This window comes from Mytilus californianus, unplaced genomic scaffold (assembly GCF_021869535.1).
Source record: "Mytilus californianus isolate M0D057914Y unplaced genomic scaffold, xbMytCali1.0.p SCAF_5, whole genome shotgun sequence".
Classification (NCBI taxonomy): domain Eukaryota; kingdom Metazoa; phylum Mollusca; class Bivalvia; order Mytilida; family Mytilidae; genus Mytilus; species Mytilus californianus.
Genome location: NW_026262701.1, coordinates 107,189,406 through 107,217,256, shown reverse-complemented (window position 1 = coordinate 107,217,256; position 27,851 = coordinate 107,189,406). Strand labels below are relative to the sequence as shown.

The window sequence follows — 27,851 nt, the reverse complement described above, 5'->3', positions numbered from 1 at the left end:
ATATTTACACCTACTATTTTATGATTTTATGTACATTAAGGATAAAATATTGTTAATTAAGATATCTTAAATGCACAGGTCTAAAAGGAGTGAAATAGATTTAATAGTAAAAACTAAAGGACATGCTTGAGTTTATTTATTTCTTGAATAAAAAAAATAAAAAAAATAATTAAAAAATAAAATAAATAAAAATATAGATTACTATTTAATGGTCTGGGATTTATCGTTACTATGTACACCACTAAAATTAATAATAATTATTATTTTGCTGTACAGAATTTACATCAATATTATTATATTATACCAGTTGTTCTACATTACTCATTTGGTTTTTAGTGAAACCTGACGATCCCATAATGCACTTGCATTCCAAACTCGATGGACGAAGACTACGACGAAGAGCGTGAAAACGTAAAATAATTGAGCTATTTTCCAAATATTAGTGAGATTATATTAAAGCAGTATATATGCTTTAGATGTTTATAATATTTCCCGTACCTTTTTAAAGTTTTCAGCACATAATTATAGTTTTTTATTGAAAAAAATCATATGTTGCTAATGTAAACATCTTGCGCTTTATCATTCTCATATTGACAGCAGCCAACCACATTCACTTATTTCAATGAAATACCGACACTGTCATACATGCTATTGCCAATTTCTATTTATAGATTAAATGCTTTGGGCCAATCTCCATATCTATACATACATAGTCAGAGACCGAGGTCTTTCACATTCTTGCATTTTCCCTTATCAATATCATTGTTGATGTCACAATGCTTATGTTATTTTACATTACAGTTAGAGTTATTGTTTAATGGCTTCAATTTGCTGATTGACCACAGCTCATAATCCATTTGGAAAAAAATGAATTCTATTAGTCTTATTGATCTATTTAGTATAACATCTCAAAGCACCTCTTCAACTTTGGAACCAAACCTTCTTTTACATCAGGGACCCCAACCCATATAAAGCTATACTAATTATATAAACTAACCAGTTGTTAACACTAATATAAACCTTTTCCTAACTATAATTATACACTGAATCCTTACCCTTAAGTACAGGGACCCCCAAAGTAAAATAAGGTCAGCAACTCTGGTTCATATTCACCTCTAACGTATTCACCATAATAGACAAAGACACTCAGTCAAAGGTACGATCATCAATAAAATCACTACCATGGATCAAAATATATAAATTTATGTAGATTTTTACAAAAGATACAGAAAATTCAACACCACAAACTACCTAAGAAGTAGATCAGTTTACATCCGTACATGTACGTACTGATTGCATAACAATAATATCACTTTTGTTTAAAGGAAAGGAAATCTACATTTTTGTACATGTACCGTCTTTTGGGGTGTATAGTGCGCACCCCCTTTATGGTCCAAGAAACGTGAGAAAAAAGTTTATTGTTAGTATAAGACTCATAGACATTTTCGGAAAAGTAACAGCTCCAAAATCTGCAAACAGGAAGTTTTTTAAATGGACACCGATGTCGGAGAATTCTGTACGGAATAGGTAATTAATATGAAATTGCAAATATTCTGACAAATGAGTAAGAATTTTATTAGATTGAGATAAATCTACATTTAAGTTTGTTTTTTTAAAACCAAATTTAATAAATTGTTTGAGTATCAAAGACAAGATTAAATATCCAAATTAATGTTCTGATTGAAACAATAACATAATTACGAATCAGTCAAATGATTATCATTAACCATCATTAGTGCTGTAATAAATTGTTAAAATCTCATTATTTTTATTTTTTGTCTGTTGATTCTCGCTGTTAATTCGGATTATCACACCTCAATCAACGGGTCTAATCGATGTCAAAACAAATCAGTGATAGGTTCACCTTGTTCCTAATTAAATTCGTTCAGGTTACAATTATGGGATTATGTTTTCAATCATAATTTCTTGAACAGTTTTAAACAGTTGTTTAAAAGTTACAAAGTCATGAAAGTAGAAACGTATAATATTTATAAAAATAAACTTCTCATAGACTAAATCATCACTTTACAATATCAAGTCACATGACTGACCCACATGACTGGCGATCACCTAATACATTAGAAAAAATGGCAGTTTATCTTTTAAAACGAGCGTGGTTTATTCAATTTTCATACACTTTTCTTCTACTCTCCATGATGAACACATATAAAAACAGTAAGTTATGACAATAAGGAACACAGAGGCTAATTTAACTGACAACAAAAGCTTTACTGTGTCTTTATGGACAAATTTACGCAATAAACGTAACTACAGAGATATAAAATGTTTTTTATTTGAATAAAACATGACAAATCATGAACAATAAGATACAATGTACATATTACAAATATAACATGTAAAACATAAAAACAATCAAGGTTTTAGCAAAAATATTTCGTACTCTTCACTTCTGGAAATTTCTTTGTCGGAGTTTGGACCTGAAAAAAGACTAAGAAAATGTCTGTAGGCATGTATAACGTGCACCCCTCTTACAAGAAACATGACCCAGGGTATAAATGTGCGCGCTGTACATACCAAAAGACGGTACACTCCAGAAAATCATCGACCATTTTCACTCACATACATGTACAAGCTGATGATTGGGCATATTATTATATGCATATTTTGAACACCTAGAGAGAAACAGAAACATGACGACACCCCAGCATGGTTTTAGATGAGGAATATCAGGTGAAACCCAATTATTAATGATTGATTGATTGATTGTTGGTTGCTTAACGTCCAGTGGTCAATTATTAATGAAGAGAATGACTAACATTTGTATTACAAATTTTCAAATGACCAATGCAATAAGAAAGACATTGATATACAATACAATATATTCTGGAAAAATTCTGTATGTGTACCATCAGGAGTACAGGAAGGTAATGTTCTTGGACCACTGCTCTTCTTGTACCCCATTAACAACCTACATTGTACTTGGAACTTTTACCTCAAGTAAGATTATTTGCCAATGGCTTTCTGCTATACCAGAAAATGTATAATGGTGCTCCAGCTACAGGAGGACCATATTCACAGCTTGTTACAAGCATAAACAACATGGCCAAGAAAAGATGGATCAAATATTTCTCATGCTGTGCTTCAAGTTCATGAAGTTTGCATGACACAGGGGCACAGGTCTGTCAAACTTCTTGATGGTGTTAATTTGTACCCTTCTACTTTGCAGTTCAGACATGAGAAAAACTTTCACCATCAGTTTCAAAGGAAGAAGGTGCAGTGGAAGTGTAAATCCTGGTTCATGTTAAAAGATAAGTTACATTGCTGTGTTGCTTCTTATTTTATTGCATCAGAATATCGTAATTTAGCAGGTTAAGACCAATCACCCTGTCCCAAATGTGATGTGAAAATGCATATTTCAATTTTAGAATATTAGAATTTTCGTATTTTTATTTTCAGGCAAAACATTTTCAGAATCAGCCATACGACGAAGCTTTGGAGGTTCCTGACGGTGAAGAAGTTGCTAGCACATACTCACCAACTCCACGAGTACACCACCCTTCTGGTAAGAAAACTCTATAAATACTTATAACTGTTTATAGACAATGACATCTTGCCTATGAAACAACATACATTCATTCTCTATTATTTTCTTTAAAAAAAATATATTTCAGTTTCATATAGATGTTTACAAATGTTTGCAACTAGACATTTTATGGTTTCTAACTATAATTTTCATTGTGTATTTTTAATATTTTGAACTTTCTCTCTAATGCTATCATGTAACAGGAGGTAAACTACTGGGAATACCTGGTATGTACACATATGTCAGTGATTCATGTGTTGTGTGTCTTTCATTTTGTGTACATGTGGTGTGTTTTGAATATTTCTACCAGAAACAAATTAATTGGGTAGATGTCTCATCAGTATACATGTACTAGTATTATACATTTTTCTAAAAGATGGTTCCCTTAACTTCTGAGAGAAAAGATTAATTGAAATGGATAATTTCCAATTACAAGAAACAAGAAAACAAGTTTGTCTTTTTAAAGTTGTGATGGACCATGTTGACAGTTGTCTCTAAAACCTATAAAAAGTATAAAAAGATCCACAAAATATTTGATAAATAAAGTAAACCATAGGCTACATTTATTGTTTTTTAACAAAAACATTAAATTAGATAAAGGGGACATATACTGGTATGAATTCTCTACCTGAAAATTTATGAACTTTCACATTGAAATAAAAAGGTATAAAATGTTCAAATAAAAATAAAGTCAGCTAATTCTAAAAAGGTTCAATTTTTTGTAAACACTTTATTTTTCCTGACATGGGAAAATTTGAATTATGAAGCACTGCTTTGAATGGATTGTCATTATTCACTAAAGTTCAAATGTGGTTGTCATTTGATAGCAACAAGACTGTTTTCTCTCATATTTAATGTGTTAGATTTAGATAGCAGTATATTCTGATGTAAAATACTCCTCTACATACATTTGTACAGGTATAGATCGCCTAGGACGACCAGGTAATATATATACTAACTCAGGTAGTATTAGATATAGTATCATTTTTATCACTGGAAATTCGTACACTTGTGTCTTATGGAGTATTTTGACTTTGTATAGTTGTGTCTTATGTTTAAATGTAAAAAAATAAAGATGTATGAAAATCAGGAGATCAATTTATAAGTCTGTTTTCTTTAAGTGTGTGTACATGTTTGTTGTATTTTGACTTTATCCTTTACCCATATTGTACACCAAGATAACACAGTTTTATTTTGGCAATTCACAGTACAACTTATCAAAATCTTTATAGACTGCATGTTATTTAAGTTAAGATTTAATGGCTTATAAAGGTAACTGCTCCTTTTGACCCATGAGTTCAAACTCACCCAGATACCCATTTCTAAGATTTGAACTTTTGATTTCATAGTGGCGATGATGATAGTGCATCTTTGTGAAACATAAACATTTCAGACTATACAATTTACTCATACAAATTTTTTTTTTAAATGCATTGGTATAAGGCATACATGAAATTGTAATATTTACATTACATTCACTTTATATACATGTACATGTAAAATTACATTCATTTACATTTTATCAACCCCCTTCTTCAAATAATCTAAACGAATGTATCATTAAAATTTTGGAAGCAAAACACACAAATTGTCCTGAAATTGGTATAACATGTACAAACCAGATATTAACTAGGATTAAAAGTTTGCTTTACTTAGACTCTTCATTGCAGAGAACCAGTTATGCCTTGCTGCAAGGGAAATAACTTATCTTAATTAACAGTTTAAATTCAGATACATGATTTGAAAAATTTATTCTGGGAAATTGCAAAATATTATCCTAATAATTTACTAATCTAATTCTTTTTTATTGATGTAAAAAGTTTTTATGAGCATGATGAAAAGTAATTTAATTGATTAGCTAACTGAAAGAATAGTTCCTCCTCATAGAAGATACTGTGGATTCATTATTATTTGCTGGTACTAAGTAATTCCAGTTAATTTTTAGTGTGTGTAAGCTAGGCATGCAGTTGAACAATGAATTTAAGTGTTCATCAAAACACAACTTTCTATCACTATATGCTTCTATACAGAATGTGTCAAAAGCATGGAATCATTCAAGTATCCATAAAAATTGGTAGCCACAAAAATAGATAAGTCCACAGTAATGATATAACATATTCATCCTAATAAGTACCAAAGGCATTTTAGAGAATTCCAAATCATAGTGGAAATCTTACACACTTTTTTGGGCATATACATTTGTAATAGTTCTTTACTTCTAATTAAGTTGTTGTTTATATGATTTTGTCTTGAACAATTAAAGAGGGGTCTTTTATGATGAGGAGTATGAGCCCTAATTTCAATCTGAAACACAATTTAATGATTATTTGTTCCTTAATGAGATATAGAAGTATATTTTTAGTACAGCTAGTTTGCAGTAACCTGAGTATATATTTTTTTCAATGTTTAATATTGCAAAAATAATAGAATGCTGCATTTAAAAAAAAAATAGTTTCACCAGTTGGCTTATTTGCCTATTAAATGTTAACAAATAATTATAATCATCTTTATTTTCATGATTTTCTAATATTGCAAGAAAATAATTGTACTTTATGATTGTTTAGGAAATTGCAATTGGTATATTGTTTGCACACCTGTTGGTGCTTTGTCATAAGACAATGTGATAATAGTGAAGAATCTTGGTTATAGCTTAAAAAATAGTGCTTGTGTTCAAGTTTTCATTTTGTTACTACCACAGTGACAGAAAAATTATGATGAAACAAAAAACAAACGATATTAATTAATTACAAATTTATTTGCATCCTTTTCAATTATTCCTCCATTAGAAATGTTCTATAGACAAATGAAACCAAGCTGAACTTGTTTTATCTCTCATTTGGCAGATTCCAACATAGGGAAGAGCACAAATTATGTTCAAGTTATATTTTAGTTCAATTCAAACATCATTGCCCTTTTCTTTTCATCTTTCTGTACAATCTTTAAACATTAATCATTTTATGCACCTATAAGTTTGTAATATGAAATGGGTCTTACCTATAGTTGGTATATTTTGTGTAATGTTTCCATTTAATTAGTTAACCGTTGCACATTTTTTTATTTAGTTGACAAAATCAAAAGTGCTGGATCCACCCCACCAGAAGGCATGATAAGTGCAGAGAACTCCGAAGAAGATGATGAATATGATGAACAGTTAGCACAGGTATAAGTGAATAGAATAACGTGTAACAACTTTTGTAAGGCTACTTAATGATGTTTTCAGTGTTTTGTACAACCAGTGTGACACTGTGAACAGTATATGAACAAAGCTCATTTGGTTGACATATTAGTTATGATGATGATGATATGTGGATTTTAGGGTCCAGCTACCCTTTAGGATATTGCGGACTATCATGCCTATTGTTGCAGGGTTGGTTCTGCTTGTCTTTTGGCTTTCATTTTGCTGTCACTTCTGTGTTGTTGCTGGTACAGAGTGTCTGGCCGTTGCCAGTATGGCAGCTTCTATAATCTCTTTTTGATGTTATTTTAAAGGGCGACGTATGTTTATTAGTCCCCTACCGACGAAGTCAAAGGGGACTTTAGGTTTGCACTCTGTCCGTCCGTCTGTCCATCCGTCAGTCCGGCAACTCAGCTTTCCACACTTTTTTTCTTCGTTCTTGAAGATATTGATTTGATATTTGGTATATAGTTTTATCATGACAAGTTATAGTTCAAGTTTGAATTTTGTTCCAGTCTGATGATTTAGTCCAGAGTTATGGTCCATAACTAATGTTAGAGAACTATGTTAAACCATATATCTGTACAAAGGGAGATAACTCATTTTTATACGACCGCAAAAAAAATTTTGGGATCGTATAATGGTATGATGTCGTCATCGTCGTCTGCGTCGCCATTGTCGTCCGAAGACGCATTGGTTTCCGGACAAATACTTTAGTTTAAGTGAATGGATCTCTGTGAAATTTATTAAGAAGGTTCAATACCACAAAAGGAAGGTTGGGATTGATTTTGGGGATGATGGTCCCAACCATTTAGGAATTAGGGGCCCAAAACAATCATTTTTTCTAGTTTCAGGATAATAACTTGTGTATAAGTATTTCGATTGCTCTGAAATTGTACCACAAAGTTTAATACCACAAGTAGAAGGTTGGGATTCATGTAAGGGGTTATGGGGGCCAACAGTTTAGGAATTAAGGGCCAAAAAGGGGCCAAAAACAAGCATTTTTCTAGTTTCCAGACAATAACTTGTGTGTAAGTGTATGGATCTCTCTGACATTGTACCACAAGGTTCCATATAACAAAGGGAAGGCTGGGATTGAGTTTAGGGTTAATTGCCCCAAACATGTAGGAATTAGGGGCCAAAAAAAGGCCAAAAACAAGCATTTTTCTAGTTTCCAGACAATCACTTGTGTGTAAGTGTATGGATCTCTCTGACATTGTACCACAAGGTTCCATATAACAAAGGGAAGGCTGGGATTGAGTTTGGGGTTAATTGCCCCAAACATGTAGGAATTAGGGGCCAAAAACAAGCATTTTTCTAGTTTCCAGACAATCACTTGTGTGTAAGTGTATGGATCTCTCTGAAATTGTACTACAAGGTTCCATACTACAAAGGAAAGGCTGGGATTGAGTTTTGGGGTTATTGCTCTAAGGGGGGTTCCAAAAAGTTGGGGGGGGGGAGAATTTTTTTCCCAATTTTTTAAGGGATCCATAATTTTTTTCAAATTTTTTGAAATTTCAAATTTTTGAAAAGTTTCAAGAAGAAATCTTCAATTGCACAGTATTGCGCAATGGATTTATAAGATCTTTGACCAGTGATTTTGCTAGCACTCGTCACTTTCGTAATTTACGAAACTGTTTTCAATATGACGAAAGTATTTCAAATCAATTTCGTCACTTAAATTTGGAAAGTGTAAAAATATTTTCGCTTGAAAATACTATAATTCTACCTGTCTACATGTTTCTGACAAGTTTATGACCCTCAGCTAATTAACATTTACAACAGGTGTTATAAAGTTGTGATTACAGCTTATCCTCTTATCACCATCGGATGGGTCACTAATCCAGTAAATTATTTTCCCCAGTAAAATTAGTCAGTCTGCATTTTAATTTCAATATTTCTTAAGGCCAACGACCACAATTTGCAGTTCGTTAGACGTAGTTTCGTCATTTGAACAAAATTGTTTTCCCCCGGACAGTTCGCTTTTTAATTTCAATATTTCTAAAACGATCATAATTTGCAGTTCGTTTGTCGTTGTTTTGTCAAATGATCGTATTTTCGTCATCTTTGATATAAAACGTTCAATTTCTATTAAAAAGATAGAACTTTATTCAAAACGTTCAGAAATGTTTTCACATTAAAAACTTCCATCATTATCAACGAGTCAAACAGGTGCTTCCTTTACGATATACTGCGCATGCTTGAAAGTATTCCTATGCATTTATAGACACTAAAACGTAAAATACGAAATAAATTTAGTGCCAAATTAAATGAGAGAGACAAATATAGTTCTTACTAAGCAAATTGAAATAAAAAAATTATAATTTCCTGCCTTTTTTTAAACACGAACCAATCCGTAGATGAATCCGGATTCATTCTAGATTTATTAACTACTTGTCACTTCCCGTTTACATTTCATTTGAAAATCGAAAGTAAACTTGATCAATTCTCGATTAATTTACAATTTACAGTTATTGGAATCGTTCCATGTGAATTTGTACAAATCCTTGGTTCCAACTTTATAGAAATTTATTCAAAATATCGTTAATGATTATGCAGTGTAATAGTCTTACAAAGTTCAACAAGTTCATTTATACTGTGATTCCTGGTTTTAAAAAAAGAACCCAACTTTTGTTGATCAGGAATGTCCCCAGAAACTAATTGAAGTAAAATTTTGAACTAGATTTTCAGATCTTATATCCTAATCTTCATATTTAAGTGACACATCAGTCAAATCATGCAATTACTGCCTTAGGCTAGTAAATTAATGCCTTAGTCCTTCAAAGTCTGACAAAGATGTATAGCTAGTAATATACATACATCCTTGATCCCTTGCTGTTACCCAAAATAATGTTGATTTTCATCTTGCGCAAAAGTGACTAAAGCCCTCAAAATCCTAGCTTAAACCCTGTCTTTGACCACATTTATTTTGTGTCAGAAACCTATATTATGTCAAAAATTTGATCACAATCCGAATTCAGACAGTATCAAGCTTGAATACTGTGTCCAAATTTGCCCCAATTGTTCAGGGTTCAACCTCTGCGGTCGTATCAGGCTGCGCTCAGCGAAGCATTTTATTTTAAAAGACATTCTTTGGTAAATTGATTGAGGAATTTTGTGGCAGGTTTATATGTTATTTTGTATAACTAATTTTCTGAATGCTACATGTATATATATATATTTATTTTTTTATTAAGTGAAATCCTTTAATTAGATAATAATCTATATATATTAAGGTATATATTTCATTACATTAAATTGTGTAGATAAAAGTTGTTGACATTTTATAGATAAGTTACAAATCTATATTAGTTTGTGACAAATGAAAGAAAAAATATTTGGAACTATTAATTATATTTGATTGTAATTTGAAAATAGATATACATTGTATTACATCATATCTAATTTAAGAGAACTATTAATCATATCTAATGTTAAAGTGTTATAGGTTTTCCACACTTTTTTTCATCATGCTTGAAGATATTGATTGACAATTGGTATATAGTTTTATCATGACAAGTTACAGATCAAGTTCAAATTTTTGTTTCGGTCTGATAATTTTGTGCAGAGTTATGTTTCTTGGACTTGAAAAAATTTGCTCATATATTCAGTTTTCCACACTGTTTTTAGTCATGCTTGAAGATATTGACTTGATATTTTCTTTTTGTTTACACCATGACAAGTTATAGAACAAGTTAGCATTTTGTTCCAGTATAACGAATTTTTACCCGGTAGGGGACTATGTATTGCCATGCAATACTCTCAGAATGCTTGTTATGAATAACCATAATGATATTTGTACTGGTATACCTCTTTGTCCTTATTATTTCAGAACAAATGTAAGTTGCATACTGTTTGGCTACCACTTTTCTTGAACTGACAGCATTTTTACCATTATTTATAATATATGATGACCCTTATGATTTGTCAGACATGTAAGATATCCATGAAGCCTATTTTTCATCAAATCTTGACCATAGATGTATATTTCATTAAGATAATGGGGATTTGAAAATAGGGCCAAACTATCAGTAATTTTCTTTTATAGGAAGTTATTTTATCATTATGTCCCATTATTGAGACACAAAGTTAATTCATTACTTGTCATACTTGTTTGTTTTTTATTCCTATAGCAACAGCACATGCAACAAGAAGCTCAACAGTTCCAACAGCAGCATCAACAGAGAATGCAACAACAACAACTACAGGCTCTGGACCAACAGCCGAGAAGTGGAAATATGCTACCTGTGAAATCTGATGGACAGTTTAATTCGGAGGATGAAGAAACAGGGTCAGAAACTACCGAGGAAGATGACGATGATGATGACGACGACGATGATGATGAACATGTACCATTAGAAGGGTGAGATTTAGTTGTTTTTAAAGTCATTTTTATCTGCAATGTAAGCAATTCATATTACAAATTTACTGGATGCAGATATAAAACAAAATATATATGGTTTCTTGTGTAATTTATAAAGCAAATACACAGTGGGAACTTTGTAATGTGCAGTAGCAGCTTTTAGTACAGTTGTTTTTGAAACCTATTCATCTACAATCTTTTTGTCATTAGAAGTAGTAAATATGAATGTACTAAAATTTGTGATCCTAGCTTTGAGTATTTCAGTAAAGTATTTACATCAAAACGGTCAATATTGTTGACTGCTTTGTTAGCTGGTACAAACACATTTCAAGTTCATATACATTTTATTTAGTAATTTCATTGTTTTTTAGAGCTTACGATCCAGGGGACTATGAAAATTTACCTGTATCGCCAGAGATCAAAGAATTATTCCAATATATCACAAGGTAAATATACAAGTTTACTTCAAACTTTTTGAAAAACTCTGAAACCTATTATTTTTTGTAGGGTAACTTACAATGACTTATAATTATTTCTACTTGAATCAGAAGAAAACAGCTATTGTATTGCCCGACATGATTTTTCTTTTGTAACTTTTCTGCAAGTGATTACTTATGTTGAATTGTGTAAAAAGGCACTGGTTTATGTTATTTTAACAGTTGGAACCATTATTTTATAGAAACAACTTTAGTTAGATAGTTATATTATTGATTGTAATTGTTCTATCATTTCTTACAGATACACACCTCAGTCTATAGAATTAGAAAACAAGCTAAAGCCTTTTATACCAGATTTTATACCTGCAGTTGGTGATATTGATGCATTCGTAAAGGTTAGTAGTGTGAGCTTATCCAAAACACAAAATATATGAAAAGAAACAATGACAAATTATAGCACATCAGACAAAGCCTAATGAATTATTAGTATAAGAATATTATAAATCAATGTAACGGTATGATTTTCTACGGTGAGATTTACCTCACACAGTGTCTCCTTTTTATGACTCTTACTCATATAAACTGGCTCTAAACCTTTAAGGAAGACCCTGACCTAGGTCCAAACACCAATTTTATACATTTAGGGTGTAATATATAACACAGAAAACTACAGTTCATCTCTCGGATCAAGAAAAAAGTAACCTGTATATGTCATTATGTGTTCATGATACATGTGGTGTAGACATTGACAAAAATTGTTTTCTGTTCATGGATGTGTGTCATATCCATGGGTTTCTGTCTTTCGTTATTGTTCACAAATGACTGAACAATCTTCTGTGAAACCAATAGATTGAATTAAACCACACCTTGTCTGAATGACTCATATTACTTTCCTGTGTAAATTATGAACAGGGACTTTGTTGACCACTAGTCAATGGAATATGGAAGTCAAATGAGAAAAAGTTCATGGTTGCTGTCAGGATTGAGATACAGCTCGTGGCTTGGTCCCTTGTAGTTGTGTAGAAAAATATGACTATAGAGATTTAAAAAATTACAGTATTTGAGAATGAAGAAGATCTTTTGATAAATAATGAAAAATATACTGAATCATTACTGAAGTGAATGGCTATATTTTGAAGTAGGAATAGTGTTTATTTTTCTGTATAGTTGTCATTTTATGTAACAGATCATTCGTCCAGACAGTAAACCAGACACATTAGGACTGACAGTTTTAGATGAACCCTGCGCTAAACAGTCCGACCCAACAGTGTTAGATCTACAACTTAGAGCTATATCAAAACAGAGCACAGATAGAAAAGTGGTTTGTAGATACTAACAATTTTATCAAATTCTGTGATATAAAATTATTTACAGATAGTATGGTGTTTTCAAAGATAATTTGATATCAGCCAATTTTGAAATCTTTTGATTTGAAGTTTTATTTTATCCTTAAATGACAAGGATGTTGAGGTTACATATTTCAGTAAGAGATATTACACTTTCCATGAGCAACAAAAAAGTGTTGTTTACTTCCAAATTAATACTTTTCAAATTATCATTTACCACTTGGTATTATAAAATGTTTCGTTGTTTGGGATTGTTTTTTTCAGGGACCAATTATAGCTGTTAAGGGAGATAATTGATGATCTTATTTTAGTCATATCAGAACTTATAAAAATAAGGAGATGTGGTATGATTGCCAATGAGACAGCTTTCCATCAGAGTTAAAATGACTTGGATATAAGCAATTATAAGTCACTGTACAGTCTTCAACAAAGAGAAAAACGCATACCGTATACTGTAGTCAGCTATAAAAGGCTTGGAAATAAAAAATACCATTTTAGCAATGTAAATTGTATATTTATTAAATAAAAACATTTGTTGCACACATTATTTCATATTTCCATGTTACTTTCTTGAAATAACAGTAATTTAAATCATTATGAAAAATAGATACTCAATTGTTCAGATTTCAGATTCACGTTTGTATATTTGTAGTTCTGAAGGTTAATTTACTTTCTAGTTCACTCTGTTCTTGCTTATTTTTTTAAGATAACTCCCTTACTGACGTATTTGAAAATAATCTTTTGGGATACCCATAGATTTGAAGAATCTGCAATATGTCAGTAAACAAAATGTATATAGTGACTTTTTGTTGATATCATTAGTCTGCCTTTCTTACTTATAGGTTGTTAAAAGTCTTGAGAGTGCAGAAAGGAATCCTAAAGCCATAGACAATTGGATAGAAAGCATAAGGGATTTACATAGAACAAAACCACCACCTAATGTTCACTATTCAAAGTTAGTATGTCAGTGCCTTTTCTATTTAACATGTACTGTTCCTGTGGTGTTTGAAGTTACAGGCATTTAGGGAAACAAAACATAAATTGTTAATTAGGTGACATGATAAATCCCTAAATTGAGCATTGACCCAATTAAAGTTTTTCTTGAATTACAAAAAAATTGTTCATTTGAGAAATCAAGTGTATTGATTTTTGTGGAATTAAAAAACTACAGAGGAAGTACAATGTAAAATCAGAAATTAATGTTATACATTAATTTTTATGAAAATAAATCAGGACAAACATCACAATTACTCAAATTCCTATTTTTTGCCAGAAATATTCTCCTGCATGTAGGGAATCACATCAATTAATTTCCCAATTCTTTTGGATTAACTTTTGTATTTGTAAATAGTGCATGCAGTAAATTCTAAGCTTACAGTAATACTGAATTTGTTATGAATTTTACTTGAAAACAGAAGATACACTATTATTACCCTGATACTTCTGATCATATTATACATGTCATATGAGTCTCTTAATTTTGTCAAATTTTAAATTATTTTTTGACTTCCCCTTCATAACAGTTTGAAACAGTGATTCTTAAAACAACATGCAGCAAAAATTTTAAGTATAACTGTATTTTGTCTAAGGTTAAATGATAAATACATTACTTTCACTAATTACTGTGGATTCATTATTATTCGTTGGATACCAATTTTTCGTGGTTTTCATTTGTACAGGTGAACCACGAATTCAAATGTTCAATGAATAACACATTTTCTACAGGCTTTGTATGCAGAGATTGGCAAAACCGCGAAATAAAATACCCACAAATGTGCAAGTTTTCCTCAATCCATGAAAATTGATACCCACAAAAATAAATGAATCCACAGTATTATGATTTAATTGTATTAAAAGTGATATCTGATGTTTTTTTTCAGGAACATGCCTGATATAGATCTACTTATGCAGGAATGGCCTCCTGAGTTTGAAGAATTACTTAAAGAAGTGAGTGTATATCAGTTGACAGGTTAATTTTAGTTCACCTGCCTAAAACATCAGTGTGAGACATTCCCATCATTTTGCATCCAGTGTCTTGTCTATCTATCTTTTCAATTGCATGTCACTGCTTAGAAAATTCATGAGAAAGCAAATTTTAAGACAATCCCATATAAAATTACCTCATTTTATTGTATTGTTGTGGACAGATGAAAATTGGTAGAAAGCAATTTATTTTTTCTAGAATTCTTTTTCAAAGCTTTTGGAACTTCAAAGAAATGATAAGAAGACTTTGTATGAAGCTCTATTATAAAAATCTAGGCTTTTATGGTGTCACACTGGATTTAAATTTTTCATTAGAAATGAACAGAGTTACTACCCTTTGTAAAAACAAGTTTTTTAAGTTAAGAAGGTGTATAATATTGCATTCTTTTATAAAATAATGATTGCTTTATGTTACTTTATTACTTGTTATCTACTTGAATAAAAAAGGTGTGGGATAAAGGTCAACGAGATGTTTACTCACATAACAAAAACATGTAGACCTGTTCCATTAAATTCAATGTATATTTATCATATATAAACAAATTTTTATATTATGAGAGTGTGGCAAATTCAGTGTAATTTTATTTAAAACATATTATATATGTAGAATCAAGCTTGTTCAAACTTATGATAACCAACAAGAGTTGGCGAAAACATTTTGTAGAGTTTACACATTGAATATAAAAACCCAGTGAATAATGTATGGGAATTATTTCTCCCTGTCATTTACAAAAAATATTAAAACGAATAGTTATTGTGAAATAAGAAAAAAATTCACAAATTAATCACAAAAATAATCCTTGTATTCTTGGGCCAATGATATATTCAAAGATAAATCCTGGCCTGAACACAGGTAACATCATCACTCTTGTTAAACACTAGCTATTCACATTAGTCATGTAAAAAGCTTGTAGTTAGTGGTTGTCGTTGCTTCATGTCTGTCATATTTGTTTTTCGTAAATTGTTATGTTATGAATTAGGCTGTTAGTTTTCTCAATTGACCTGTTTCATATTTTTAATGTCTGGGCCTTTTATACCTGACAATATGGTATGGGTTTTTTCTCATTGTTGATATTGCCTATAATTGCTTACATCCACTTCATTTGAACTTGGGTGGATGGTTGTCTCATTGGCAATCATACCACATCTCCTTATTTTTATATTAAAAGAGAGTTTATTTCAATAAAAGGCTCTAAATTATCACTTGACTTTCCTAATAATGAGAAAATGAGATAAATAATTGTTTCTTTCAGGTTGGTTTGCCTACTGCAGATTTAGACTGTGATTTATCAGAATATGTGGAAATTGTCTGTTGTGAGTAGAACGATTTTAGTTGAACAATTATTGTTATCTATTATGTAGCAGCGATTTTTTTTCACAATAAATCCTACACATGAAATTAAATAATTTTATCATAAGCTTATTGAAATGTTCATGACTTACGAGTATTTTTTCTTACAAAGAGATATTATATGTGCATTGAGATTAAAGTCATAATTATTGATCATTATTAGGAGAATATGTTTAAAAAGGGGAATGTTAGGGAGATAAAAATATAATAATCAAAGTTAGAAATTTCTTTAATTTCTTTTTTTTTTTCATATTTCAGCAATATTAGATATACCAATATACAAAGGTTCATCACAACATAATTCAAAGATTCAAGCTCTTCATGTTTTATTTACCCTGTATTCTGAATTTAAAAATTCACAGGTAAGTTATTAAACAAGGATAGTGCAAATGTGAATAAAACGAAAAATGCATGTTTGAATATCGTGTACACTATTGAATGTTTTTATAGGAGATTTTTGAAATTATTAATTAAAATGGTAGTTTAAGTATTCAAAATTTAAGATCAAAGTTGCCATTTAATGGTTAAGGCCTTTCCTGTTCATGGATTGTTTGTCACTTGCGAACACTGAAGACAAATACTAAAAAAATCAGAAATACTTAGATTAATACTAATGTTTGAATTCTTCTTTTTCAGCATTTTCGTGCATTGGCAGATGAGAATAAACTGGATAATGCATTAAAAGACGATGATTATGGAGGTGGTGGTGGTATGGGTGGAGAACAACTTATTCTGTGATAAAGAACTGTTTTTGTAATTTATTTTTGTATATTATTATCTTATTGTACCAAATAAAATTTGACTGGAACATTCAGTGAAAGCTTGTATTACAGTGGTAATTTCATGTGAAAAATTAATAAGATTTGATCTGAACTCAGGTAGAGTGGTATAATTATGTCTTTATAAAGCCTGGAACTATTCCTTAGGCTTTGTTTGCATTACTGGTAACCTACACATAACAAGTAACAATGGTAGGTCACAAGGACATTTGGAACAAAATGTTTTAGCATGGATAAAAACATTCACCTGACTATCCAGTCTATATTTAAACTGATTCTAAAGGGGAGTTGATTTAGTTTCAGGGGAGATGACTGTTAACACTAATGTTCAACATCCTGTTTTTATACGCCCGTCAATTTTTGACGGGATGTATTATGGTATACAAATGTCCGGTGTCCGTCCGTCCGTCGGTCTGTCCGTCTGTCTGTCCGGTGTAAACATGTCGCACCGTAACTTGAGAATGACTTATCCAAATTTCATGAAACTTAACATAGTTGTTTCTTATGATGGTCAAACGATCTGTATACTTTTTGGTGAAAATAAGATTAAAACTTTTTGAGTTACAGGACTTAGTAACTAAAACAGGTGTGTGTTTTTTTTCACATGTCGCGCCGTATCTCAAAAACAATTTATGATTATTGCTTGAAACTTTACACACTCCTTAGTTATATTAATCTTAAGATCTCTGTATACTTTTTGGTGATGATTCAAAATTTTATTTTAGAGATATTGAGTATTTTGTTAAAAAAGGGGGAGGGGTTTTTCACATGTCGCGCCGTATCTCAAAAACAGTTTATGATTATTGCTTAAAACTTTACACACTTCTTACTTATATTAACCTTAAGATCTGTATACTTTTTGGTGATGATTCAAAATTTTATTTTTGAGTTATTGAGTATTTTGTAAAAAAAGGGGGAGGGTTTTTTCACATGTTGCGCCGTATCTCAAAAACGATTTATGATTATTGCTTAAAATTTTACACACTTCTTAGTTATATTAATCTAAAGATCTGTATACTTTTTGGTTTTGATTAAAAAATTTATTTTTGAGATATTGATTTATTTTTTTTTAAAGGGGGGTTTTCACATGTCGCGCCGTATCTCAAAAACGATTTATGATTATTGCTTAAAATTTTACACACTTCTTAGTTATATTAATCTTAAGATCTGTATACTTTTTGGTTTTGATTCAAAATTTTATTTTAGAGATATTGAGTTTTTTGTAAAAAAAAAGGGGGTTTTCGTATGTCACGCCATATGTCAGAAACTATTTATGCTTATTGCATAAAAATTCACACACAAGACAACGGGCATATCATGCGCTCATGGCGTAGCTGTTTATTACTAGTTGTGTTTATGATGACTACCTAATGATACAGTGTCATCACAGGACTGATCTAAAAAAATAATAAATGTACCAAATTGCCCATCAGTTATAATACCAAAAAAAAACACTTGTTTTTAATTAGAGTTAAGTTATTTCCTCTGTTTTTAGAATTTGACTGTTAAACTTTTCCCAGCTTAATATATAGAAGGCAACAATTTGGAGAAAACAATTTCAAAAACAAATTTTAAAGTTACTCTAAAATAAGCTAGGTAACTCATACTTTTTATGTATTTATTTAAAAATTCATATCGAATTCTGACTCAAAAACAAATATTATTATAGTAAAGAAAAGACAATACAAGAAACTCGTATAACTGCTCAACAAATATCAGTAACCTTATCTTGGCATGTAATCAAAAAATTCAATCAAGTTTTAAATTCAAACATGACTGCTGTATTTGAATTTTTTGCTAATGCACATTTATCAGATCTTAAATAAGACAACTGTGATTTTATTTTTTTTTTTTTTTGGATACCAATTTTCGTTTATTTCGCAGATATAGGTGAACCACAAATTTAAATGTTCAATAAATTACAAATTTTCTTTAGACTTGTATGCAGACCTTGGAAAAACCACAAAATCAAATAGCAATGAAACTGTATAAAGTTTTCCTCATTTCACGAAAATTGGTACCCACGAAAATAAATGATTCTTCAGTATTTGACTATTTTACAACTAAAAATATCAAGTGCTAAAAATTCTCAATGATTAGGTAGCTTGTTAAGTTAAGAACGGTACATAACTAGTACGTCACATTTGTGTTTGATGCATAGGGATTATTGTATCCTGTAAGATTAACCGATTGCACCAAGGGACGATGCTAAACTATGCTCGTATGCACATGACAATTTCTAGTACTTATATGGAATTGCGCTTAGACAATGTGTGTTCTACTCGGATCTTGCCAGTTTTCCCTCCATTGATAAAAAATGACAGCCATGATATAATAAAGAGTGCGGACAGTGGCGTTAAACACTAAAAATCAGTCAATCAATCAGTCATAATGTTTATTAATATTTGTATCTATCTATCCACAATACCATTCTTCTGCCTGTTGCAGAGATGTAATATATATATATATGACCAAGTCACAGACAGATATTATGTACATTACATTATATTTACACGACATGAATTTCCTCTTTCCGCATACTGATATAATATTATGATTACGTCATTATAAAATGTGACATGTTTTGTCTGCCTGTTATCAGTTATGGTTTGTTTTTATTGTGTACATACCAACTTGATATGTTTCCTTTTCACAACATTAAGTTTTTTGGAAATTGTTTTAAACAAGATTATTATACTTCATGTTAAAATGCCAGATTTTAATTCGCTAATACGAGGGAGACAATTTACTCTATCCCATGGCAAATACTCTATTACCCTTCACAGAGACTCTTGCTCAAGTGTGCGCTTTAATAAATACGGATGACTGTTATGTACAAGACGACATATTTTATTACTTTGAATTTGAAATTTAATAGACAGTAATAACAGATCATTCAGTATAATAAATTAAATAACACATATCTGAAGGGGTGATAGAGCAGATTGTTAACCCTCGAAAAGACATTGTCAACCTTGGCTTCGCCTCAGTTAACAATGTTTTCTCGGGGTAACGATCTGCTCTATCATCCTCTCGGCTATTTTTATAATGTGTCTTTTGTATTTCAGAGTTTCAACCTGTCATCAAAACAAATTTTCGATTTTATCTATAAATAGTTTCTTTCTTCCTCGCAAAATAAAACAGTAAAGCAAAAACTACATAAGAAAGGTGCGGTGGGGATGTGTCTGCTAATATAAATGATCTATATGCAAGAAAGAGCGTCAATAAATCATTTCCTTTAAACAATCTATGGTTAAAGGAGATAGACAAAATGATATTGAAATTTACAACCTGATTTTATATTGGATCATTTGGATGAATCCAGCGAAACATGTTGGTCTCGAAATCAACATTTTCGTTTCACATACAGGCGAGGCACATCTCTGTGTTTGTCATTAAATTTCTTTCAAAGGAATGCACATTTGTATAGAAAGCAAATAAAATCTGTTTAAAAAAAAATTAAATTTGTCTTTAAACCATCAAATCTCCAATAACAAATGAAACGATTTTATTTAAAAATTGATATGTTGTTGAGGGTCACTGACTTTGTTTTTCACTGAATTATTATGCCCTACGTATTTTGGTATAGAAAGCGGACTTCGAGAGCATTTTGGTTTACTTTCTTTGATGTCAAATGTTCTAAAATGAGCATTTTTGTGTTACACTGACTGAAGCAGTATAGAGGGATTTTTTTTAGTTGCTCGCCTTTGAACCAATAAGGAACCAAATTACAACATCTAAACTATTTCTTTTTATCTGTAATTTAAGAAAATGTAAAAAATAATCGTCTTGTCTTTGGTTTGATCACCAGCCCCGTTCAAGACCACATCACCAGCACATAACATTCTCTCACAAGACAACTTTACCCATCGTGGAAAAGTCGCAACTATAATTCTAATGCAATTCGTTTAGAACCATGATTTTCATTGGACGTTGACAAAATTTTGAAGGGTTAGATTCCACGTTCTACCAGTCCGTAACTAACGAAAGCCACAATTGTGAATTCTGATTTTGTTATTTCTCAAAAAATATACAAAAAAGTCACATTTTGTACCTCAAAATCTTCTTTTTGTCAATATTTTTACCACTTAGAATCGTATGAAAAGTATAAGTATGTCTAGTGGTTATGTCTGACATCGGGAGTATACCTAAGACGGTACATTGTTCAGATGCCAAAGACGATGTAACAGTTTCGCGGACTTTTTTTTATTTACGGCATTTTTAAGCCAAAATATTTATTGAAATGGAATTTATTTTGATATGTGGCATTAGAATGGAGATAACCGTATTGTATTTTAAACTTGGCCTTCGTAAAACTTAATTTTACGGTCGCAAATATCCGTTTCATTTTTGCGACAGTAAAATCTATGTTTTACAAAGGACAAGCTTAGAATACGATACAGTTATCTCCTAAATTACATCCACCTGACTAAAAAGAACATGGAACGTATGGTTGGGATAATTTGAAGTAAATTCATCATTGTCAAAAGACTGACATTTTTTTCCAGAAGTATAAAAACAATTTCACCGTTTTTTTAACTCAGCTTGGTTGTTTATTGAATGTTTTTGTCTACTCGCGTAAATTCCATTTCTTTAAATCATGGGTAATGGTATCAAATAAACTGCTTGTCAATTTGTGGCAATCCTAACAATGCTACTATGGTAACAATGCGATGTGAACGATTAGAAATCACACACAGACACATTAGCATCAACTGTCTGTAAAAGAGCAGAGCAATTAAGAAGATGTTTCAATACATGAATGTAAGCAATTATATATATGTATATGAAAGTTGGACGATGTTAATATGATGTTGAAACCATACTGCACCGTATATTTTTTCGGCACACTTGGAACGTGTTCAGAACACACGTACAGTTCTGTCTTGTTTTATTGAACTTCATTTGCTTATTTAAGTTTTCTCTATCTATTATAGTTTAAGAAAAAACAAAAATGGAAAAAATGGAAAGCATCGTTATTTAAGAGCAATAACTCTTACGGGTAGTCGTCTGACAGATTTCTTCTTAAATACAGTGCCGTATCCCAAAATGCAGATTGTAAAACGATCAAGCATTTCAACTTCATTATCTATTTATAATGATTCAATAAGTATCTTGATTGGAAAAAATATGTTGAAAAAGTTTATTTAACACGTTTTTTAAATTAGCCATGATATTTTGACCTCTACTATTGAAATTTGACCCAATCCCCTTGAATGCAGTTACGATCATCCCTATATGGCGGACACAAATTCAGGTACGTTTTATAAGGCCAATTTCTCCACTTTAACAGCTTATTTCCAGATTTGTGTTATGTCAAGAAACATTTTATAAGCATTGCCATTGAATGTTTTTTTGGTTATGATTTTGCGAGATTTTGTAACTTTTTAATCTGATTCTATATAAAAATGCATTGGGGTTAACAACTTTATGTTGATTTCATATATCTTATATAAATAAGGTATTGGATATTTCATATTAATGGCCAGTGGTAAATTTTTTAGATTTTTTTCTGTGGAACAAACTGTAAATATTATTTTTTGGGTGTGGGTATTAAATCACAATATTCTATATAAATAAAGGTCATTCTTTTTATATACATGTATTTATTTAAGTATTGATACCGAGTTTCAGTGAATGCTATATAAAAATTGGTACATTTTTAAGGCAGAAGTGGCACATCCCTACAAAAAAAATCGAAGTACACCCCCACTTTTTCACCAACACACACATACACTTTGTAGGGACAATAGTACCTTTCGAGAATCTGATAATTTTGCGCAATTCGGATTTTATAGTTTTCATCAACAGATACAGGATTTTTAAAGGAGAGGTGAAAAATATAGCATCAAGAAGTGTAATCATATCATTTGAATGAAAAAAAAAATGAAACCGCCAATAAAATAATTTATTGAGATTTTTGGCTAAAACCACTTCTTCGACTAACTTCAATAATACGTGTCATATAACCGTAAATATAAGCAACAGTAGTCTACCAATGTTTAATAGTCATAGTTCGATTAAGAAAATACAAAACTAAAACCGAGGGAAACACATCAAAATAATGTAACTTTATGCCTACCATTACTTATTTCTAAAATGTTTTATTAATATTCAGTGAAAGTTTTGCCCTGCAATCTTAAACTGTATCATGAGGATGATATTTATATTTACTTCATATAAACGTATTCCATTTTGAATGTTACCTAAGTTACTCATTAGAAAAAAATATTGATAACATTTGCAAATAAGCCGGCTAATTCCCCTTATGTCATTTCTTTTTCACAAATTGCAGTGTTCATTAACGCTCATTTTGTTCAGTTTTAAAATCTTACTATTTTCAGTGATACCAATATATCGTGACTGCTAAATAAGATGTTCATTTAAAGGAGGACACATCGTAAATTTTGAGTTACGATCATCTTTATATAAAACAAGTCCAAGTTACGATCATTCATAGACGAAGAACTTTACGATCATCGTCGTGTTTTTTTGTATCTCGATTTTCGTTCTTCTGGTTGCTTTTCCATCATTTAGGAAAAAAACATTCAATGGCAATTCTTATAAAGATGTTTCTTGACATAATACAAATCTGAAAATAAGCAGGAGTTTGTTCAAATTTCTGACCAGTTGAACAGTTTGGTTTTTTAAAACAAATTGCAATTTGGTCAGAATTTTGAACAAGTTGCAATAGGTTCAGAGCAAACTTCCATCAAGTCACAGTAAATCTACTAATTAATGGATAAAAGAAGTAAGGACAATATGTATGTATGACATACACATAATATTATGCAACATCAGCATTTTCGTTAGTTTATATCAGAAGTTCACTATATATACTACACCTGGTGTAAAGGCGTAGGTGGATGCATCTTATATATGGTATATTTTATAAACCCAAATGTTCTGAAGCACCATTGATAAAACGGGTAAGTTTTAAATTCATTTTTTAAACATGTATTCGATTACTATGTCGGTTTTTAAAAGCAATTCTCTTTCCTTACAATTGAAGATCCTACAATAGAACTTTCTTTTTTGTTATATTTTTTTTTATTAAAGTATAATTTAAAACCGTAAATTATGAATAACTGTAGCCGTAAGATACAGATTTTATTGCAATTCTTTCGAGTCTACATAACAATAATGATCGAATGCGAGGAAGAGAAAATAAATGACTCCATTTTATATATTTACATGTTTAATAGTAAGGCAGACATAATTGCTTACTGTGCATTTTTAAAAGTTTAGAATTGATAACAATACGAAAGTACGAACTAAACAGAATCTTGAACAAAGTTGACACAGAAAGTTGAAATAAATTCTATGTACGTACATTGCCGCAAAAATATCATCAGCATCTTTATTTACTATAGTTTTGGTCAAAAATGCAAAACATTGGTGAAAATCGTCAAAAAGTGGAATTAATGAGTCGACCAACACTTGCTGTCATATTGACAAATTTTAGATCTTGTCCTGCTGATAATGTTTGCTTTTAAAGTTTCTCTTTGTCTATTATGGTTTTCAAGATAATAGGGGGAAAAATGTAAAAAAAAAAGTAAAAATTTACATTTAGGGACATCAACACCTATTAGAGGGTCGCAATGGGGCTACTATATTTTTTTTAATTTTGTGTTTTACGAAAATAGAAGAGCAGTGAATTTTGTTCATCAGCTAAGTAATTTCATTAAAAGGAGGGAAAATATAAGATGCTTATCCAACCTCTTGTTGCTGAAATATTTAAATTTTAAGTTTGAGCAAAATCCCTGTAACGCTCTGCACCAATGACGCTATCTTATATCACATGTATCTACGTGATAGTTTAATCTTGCTGTAAAGGGTACAGTGATGCCTTCACTTGCGGCTAAGGAGGATGGAAAAGATAAGATAATAGTAATTAAAAGTTGTTTCTGAAATTCCAAAATAGTTCTACTTAGTAAATTTTTAAAATTATGTCTAAATTTTGTTAACTTCATCTGTCTTGGCAAAGTAACATGGAAAATATTTAGACAGTTTTTTCTTTTAATTCTCACACATCATCCTGATCAACATAAGGTAAATAATGCGTTGGCGATTTCTTTTAACATCATCTTATAATTTATTCCTAATAAAATATAAATAAAAGATATCAACATAAATGCCGTGTGATGTATTACTTTGATAGAAATTCAGATTCATTCGATATTCAAGTGCATTAAAATATCCATTCAAGCAAAGAGGATTTAAGTAAAGAATGATCTAATATAATTTGTTTCCATAACGCATAACGTATTTTTTTTTATCATTAAAAAATATGGTTTGATATGCATTACATCTTAAAATTAGTTTCACAGACATCAGTGTACATAAATAGATACCCTGAGTGCTTTCAAAATTTTCAAACGAAATTATTGGTGGTCTATATGTTCGAAATAATCTTTAATTTAAAATATGGATTTGAATAATGAAACTAACGTTGTTTTTTGAAAAAAAATAAACAAAAAGAGGAAACGATGAAATGGGGGCCATCAAAAAACTATCAGTCGATAAAAAAAGACTCAGCTTTAGAAGAAGAAAGACGACGAAAATACAAACAAAGATTTCTTCTAAAATACAGTGCCGTATCCCAAAATGCAGATTGTAAAACGAGCAAGCATTTCAACTTCATTATCTATTAATAATGATTCAATAAGAATCTTGATTGGAAAAAATATGTTGAAAAGTTATTTAACACGTTTTTTAGCCATGGTATTTTGACCCCTACTATTGAAATTTGACCCAATCCCCTTAAATGCAATTACGATCATCCCAATATGGCGGACACAAATTCAGGTAAATTTTATAAGGCCGATTTCTCCACTTTAACAGCTTATTTTCAGATTTGTGTTATGTCAAGAAACATCTTTATAAGAATTGCCATTGAATATTTTTTTGGTTATGATTTTGCGAGATTTTGTAACTTTTTAATCTGATTCTATATTAAAATGCATTGGGGTTGACAACTTTATGTTGATTTCATATATCTTATATAAATAAGGTATTGGATATTTCATATTAATGGCCAATTTGGTAAAATTTTGAGATTTTTTTCTGTGGAACAAACTGTAAATGTCATTTTTTGGGTGTGGGTATTAAATTACAATATTCTATATAAATAAAGGTCATTCTTTTTATGTACCTGTATTTATTTAAGTATTGATACCGAATTTCAGTGAATGCTATATAAAAATTGGTACATTTTTAAGGCAGAAAAGGCACATCCCTACAAAAAAAAATCGAAGCCTACCATTACTTATTTCTAAAATGTTTTATTAATATTCAGTGATAGTTTTGCCCTGCAATCTTAAACTGTATCATGAGGATGATATTTATATTTACTTCATATAAACGTATTCCATTTTGAATGTTGCCTAAATTACTCAGAAAAAAATATTGATAACATTTGCAAATAAGCCGGCTAATTCCCCCTTATGTCATTTCTTTTTCACAAATTGCAGTGTTCATTAACGCTCATTTTGTACAGTTTTAAAATCTTACTATTTTCAGTGATACCAATATACCATGACTGCTAAATAGGATGTTCATTTAAAGAAGAACACATCGTAAATTTTGAGTTACGATCATCTTTATATAAAACAAGTCCAAGTTACGATCATTCATAGACGAAGAACTTTACGATCATCGTCGTGTTTTTTTGTATCTCGATGTTCGTTCTTCTGGTTGCTTTTCCATTATTTAGGAAAAAATATTCAATGGCAATGCTTATAAAGATGTTTCTTGACATAATACAAATCTGAAAATAAGCTGTTAAAGTGGAGAAATCGGCCTTATAAAATTTACCTGAATTTGTGTCCGCAATATTGGGATGATCGTAATTTTAGTTACGATCATCACGTTGACACCAGTGAATTATGGCCTCCCTTATATGTAGGAAAAGACAGAATGGCACTTGAACCATTGAAACATAATACGGGGTCAATATTCGAAGGAGGTAAAAAAAAACATATAAAATTGACAAAATTTAAACAATACATTTGACTTTATATACAAATTTTCAGTTCATTATTCTAAAACTAAATATTTAACTCCCTTGGACAAAGTAAAAATCAACAGATTTTATCTGTTCTGATTTGACAATTTTAGTTTTATGATCTCAAACGATAGTTTTAGCGCTGTCCAAAGTTTTCAATGGTCTCGAGCCTATCTAATTACGTTTATTCTAGAAGCACTTGTCGAGCGCACGTACATCGGTCCCATTCATTTTATTGCAATTACTGTGACTTGACTGTTAGTGTTGCTCTCCACCTATTGCAATCTATTCAAAATTCTGACCAAACTGTTCAACTGGTCAGAAATTTGAACAAACTGCAGTAGAAAACCACAGTCAAGTCGTGTAAGTGTAAGGTGATAAAATAAAGCATACTAGTACTTACAATCCTAAAAGACTTTAATTCCACTTTAATGTTATTATAAAAAATTAGTCTAACAGTTTGTATAGACATTTTATTGTTATTGTCATGCTAAAGGTGATGGGTAGTAATTTTGAATTGCTATAAAAATGTCCAAACTAAGCTTTCATACAATTTTTCTTTCAAAAAGTCTTCTATATTCATAAGAATTATACATCATTTGAATTAAAACATCTTACATTCAGTAAAATATATGTGAAATTACAATACGTTGTTAATAAGTTTCCATGGGAGATAACCTAAAACATTATTCTTTTGAATATAGAACACTTTTCAAAAGAAAAATTGATTATCTCCAATTGAAACTTACTAACAACGTATTGTAATTTCACACATATTTTACAGAATATAAAATGTTTTAATTCATATGATGTCTGATTCTTATGAATATAGAAGACTTTTCGAAAGAAAAATTGTATGAAAGCTTA

General features: G+C 30.6%; 3 protein-coding genes across 6 annotated transcripts in view; all 3 read left to right on the top strand.

The window, feature by feature from the left end:
* Positions 1 to 27,851, top strand: part of LOC127700504 (uncharacterized protein YfbL-like) — a 323,855-nt gene that overhangs the window by 248,762 nt on the left and 47,242 nt on the right. The window lies entirely within an intron of this gene.
* Positions 335 to 17,013, top strand: LOC127700503 (intraflagellar transport protein 46 homolog). 4 transcript variants are annotated; one of them, XM_052204004.1, is made up of 14 exons: positions 335 to 411; positions 3,418 to 3,523; positions 3,748 to 3,771; positions 4,463 to 4,486; positions 6,607 to 6,704; positions 10,853 to 11,082; positions 11,454 to 11,528; positions 11,821 to 11,914; positions 12,706 to 12,840; positions 13,708 to 13,820; positions 14,746 to 14,812; positions 16,102 to 16,162; positions 16,458 to 16,561; positions 16,836 to 17,013. In XM_052204004.1, the coding sequence occupies exons 1-14, from the start codon at positions 379 to 381 to the stop codon at positions 16,935 to 16,937; spliced, it is 1,266 nt and encodes a 421-aa protein (XP_052059964.1). In that variant the 5' UTR covers positions 335 to 378; the 3' UTR covers positions 16,938 to 17,013. The 4 variants fall into 4 exon arrangements, with proteins under 4 accessions (XP_052059964.1, XP_052059965.1, XP_052059966.1 ...); XM_052204005.1 differs by lacking the exon at positions 3,748 to 3,771; XM_052204007.1 differs by lacking the exon at positions 3,748 to 3,771 and having other exon boundaries at positions 380 to 442.
* Positions 23,799 to 27,851, top strand: part of LOC127700507 (uncharacterized) — a 34,429-nt gene continuing 30,376 nt past the window's right edge. Inside the window, exon 1 of the mRNA XM_052204019.1 lies at positions 23,799 to 23,907. Within this exon, the coding sequence (XP_052059979.1) occupies positions 23,845 to 23,907 (63 nt within the window). The 5' untranslated portion in view covers positions 23,799 to 23,844. The remainder of the gene's footprint in view (positions 23,908 to 27,851) is intronic.

Bases quoted from the DNA above. Each gene is read 5' to 3' on its own strand.
- LOC127700503 (XM_052204004.1), top strand. From the start codon at position 379: ATGGACGAAGACTACGACGAAGAGCGTGAAAAC. The intron at 4,487-6,606 runs GTAATATATATA...TTTTTTATTTAG, and splicing joins AGATCGCCTAGGACGACCAG to TTGACAAAATCAAAAGTGCT. The intron at 16,163-16,457 runs GTGAGTAGAACG...TTCATATTTCAG, and splicing joins ATATGTGGAAATTGTCTGTT to CAATATTAGATATACCAATA.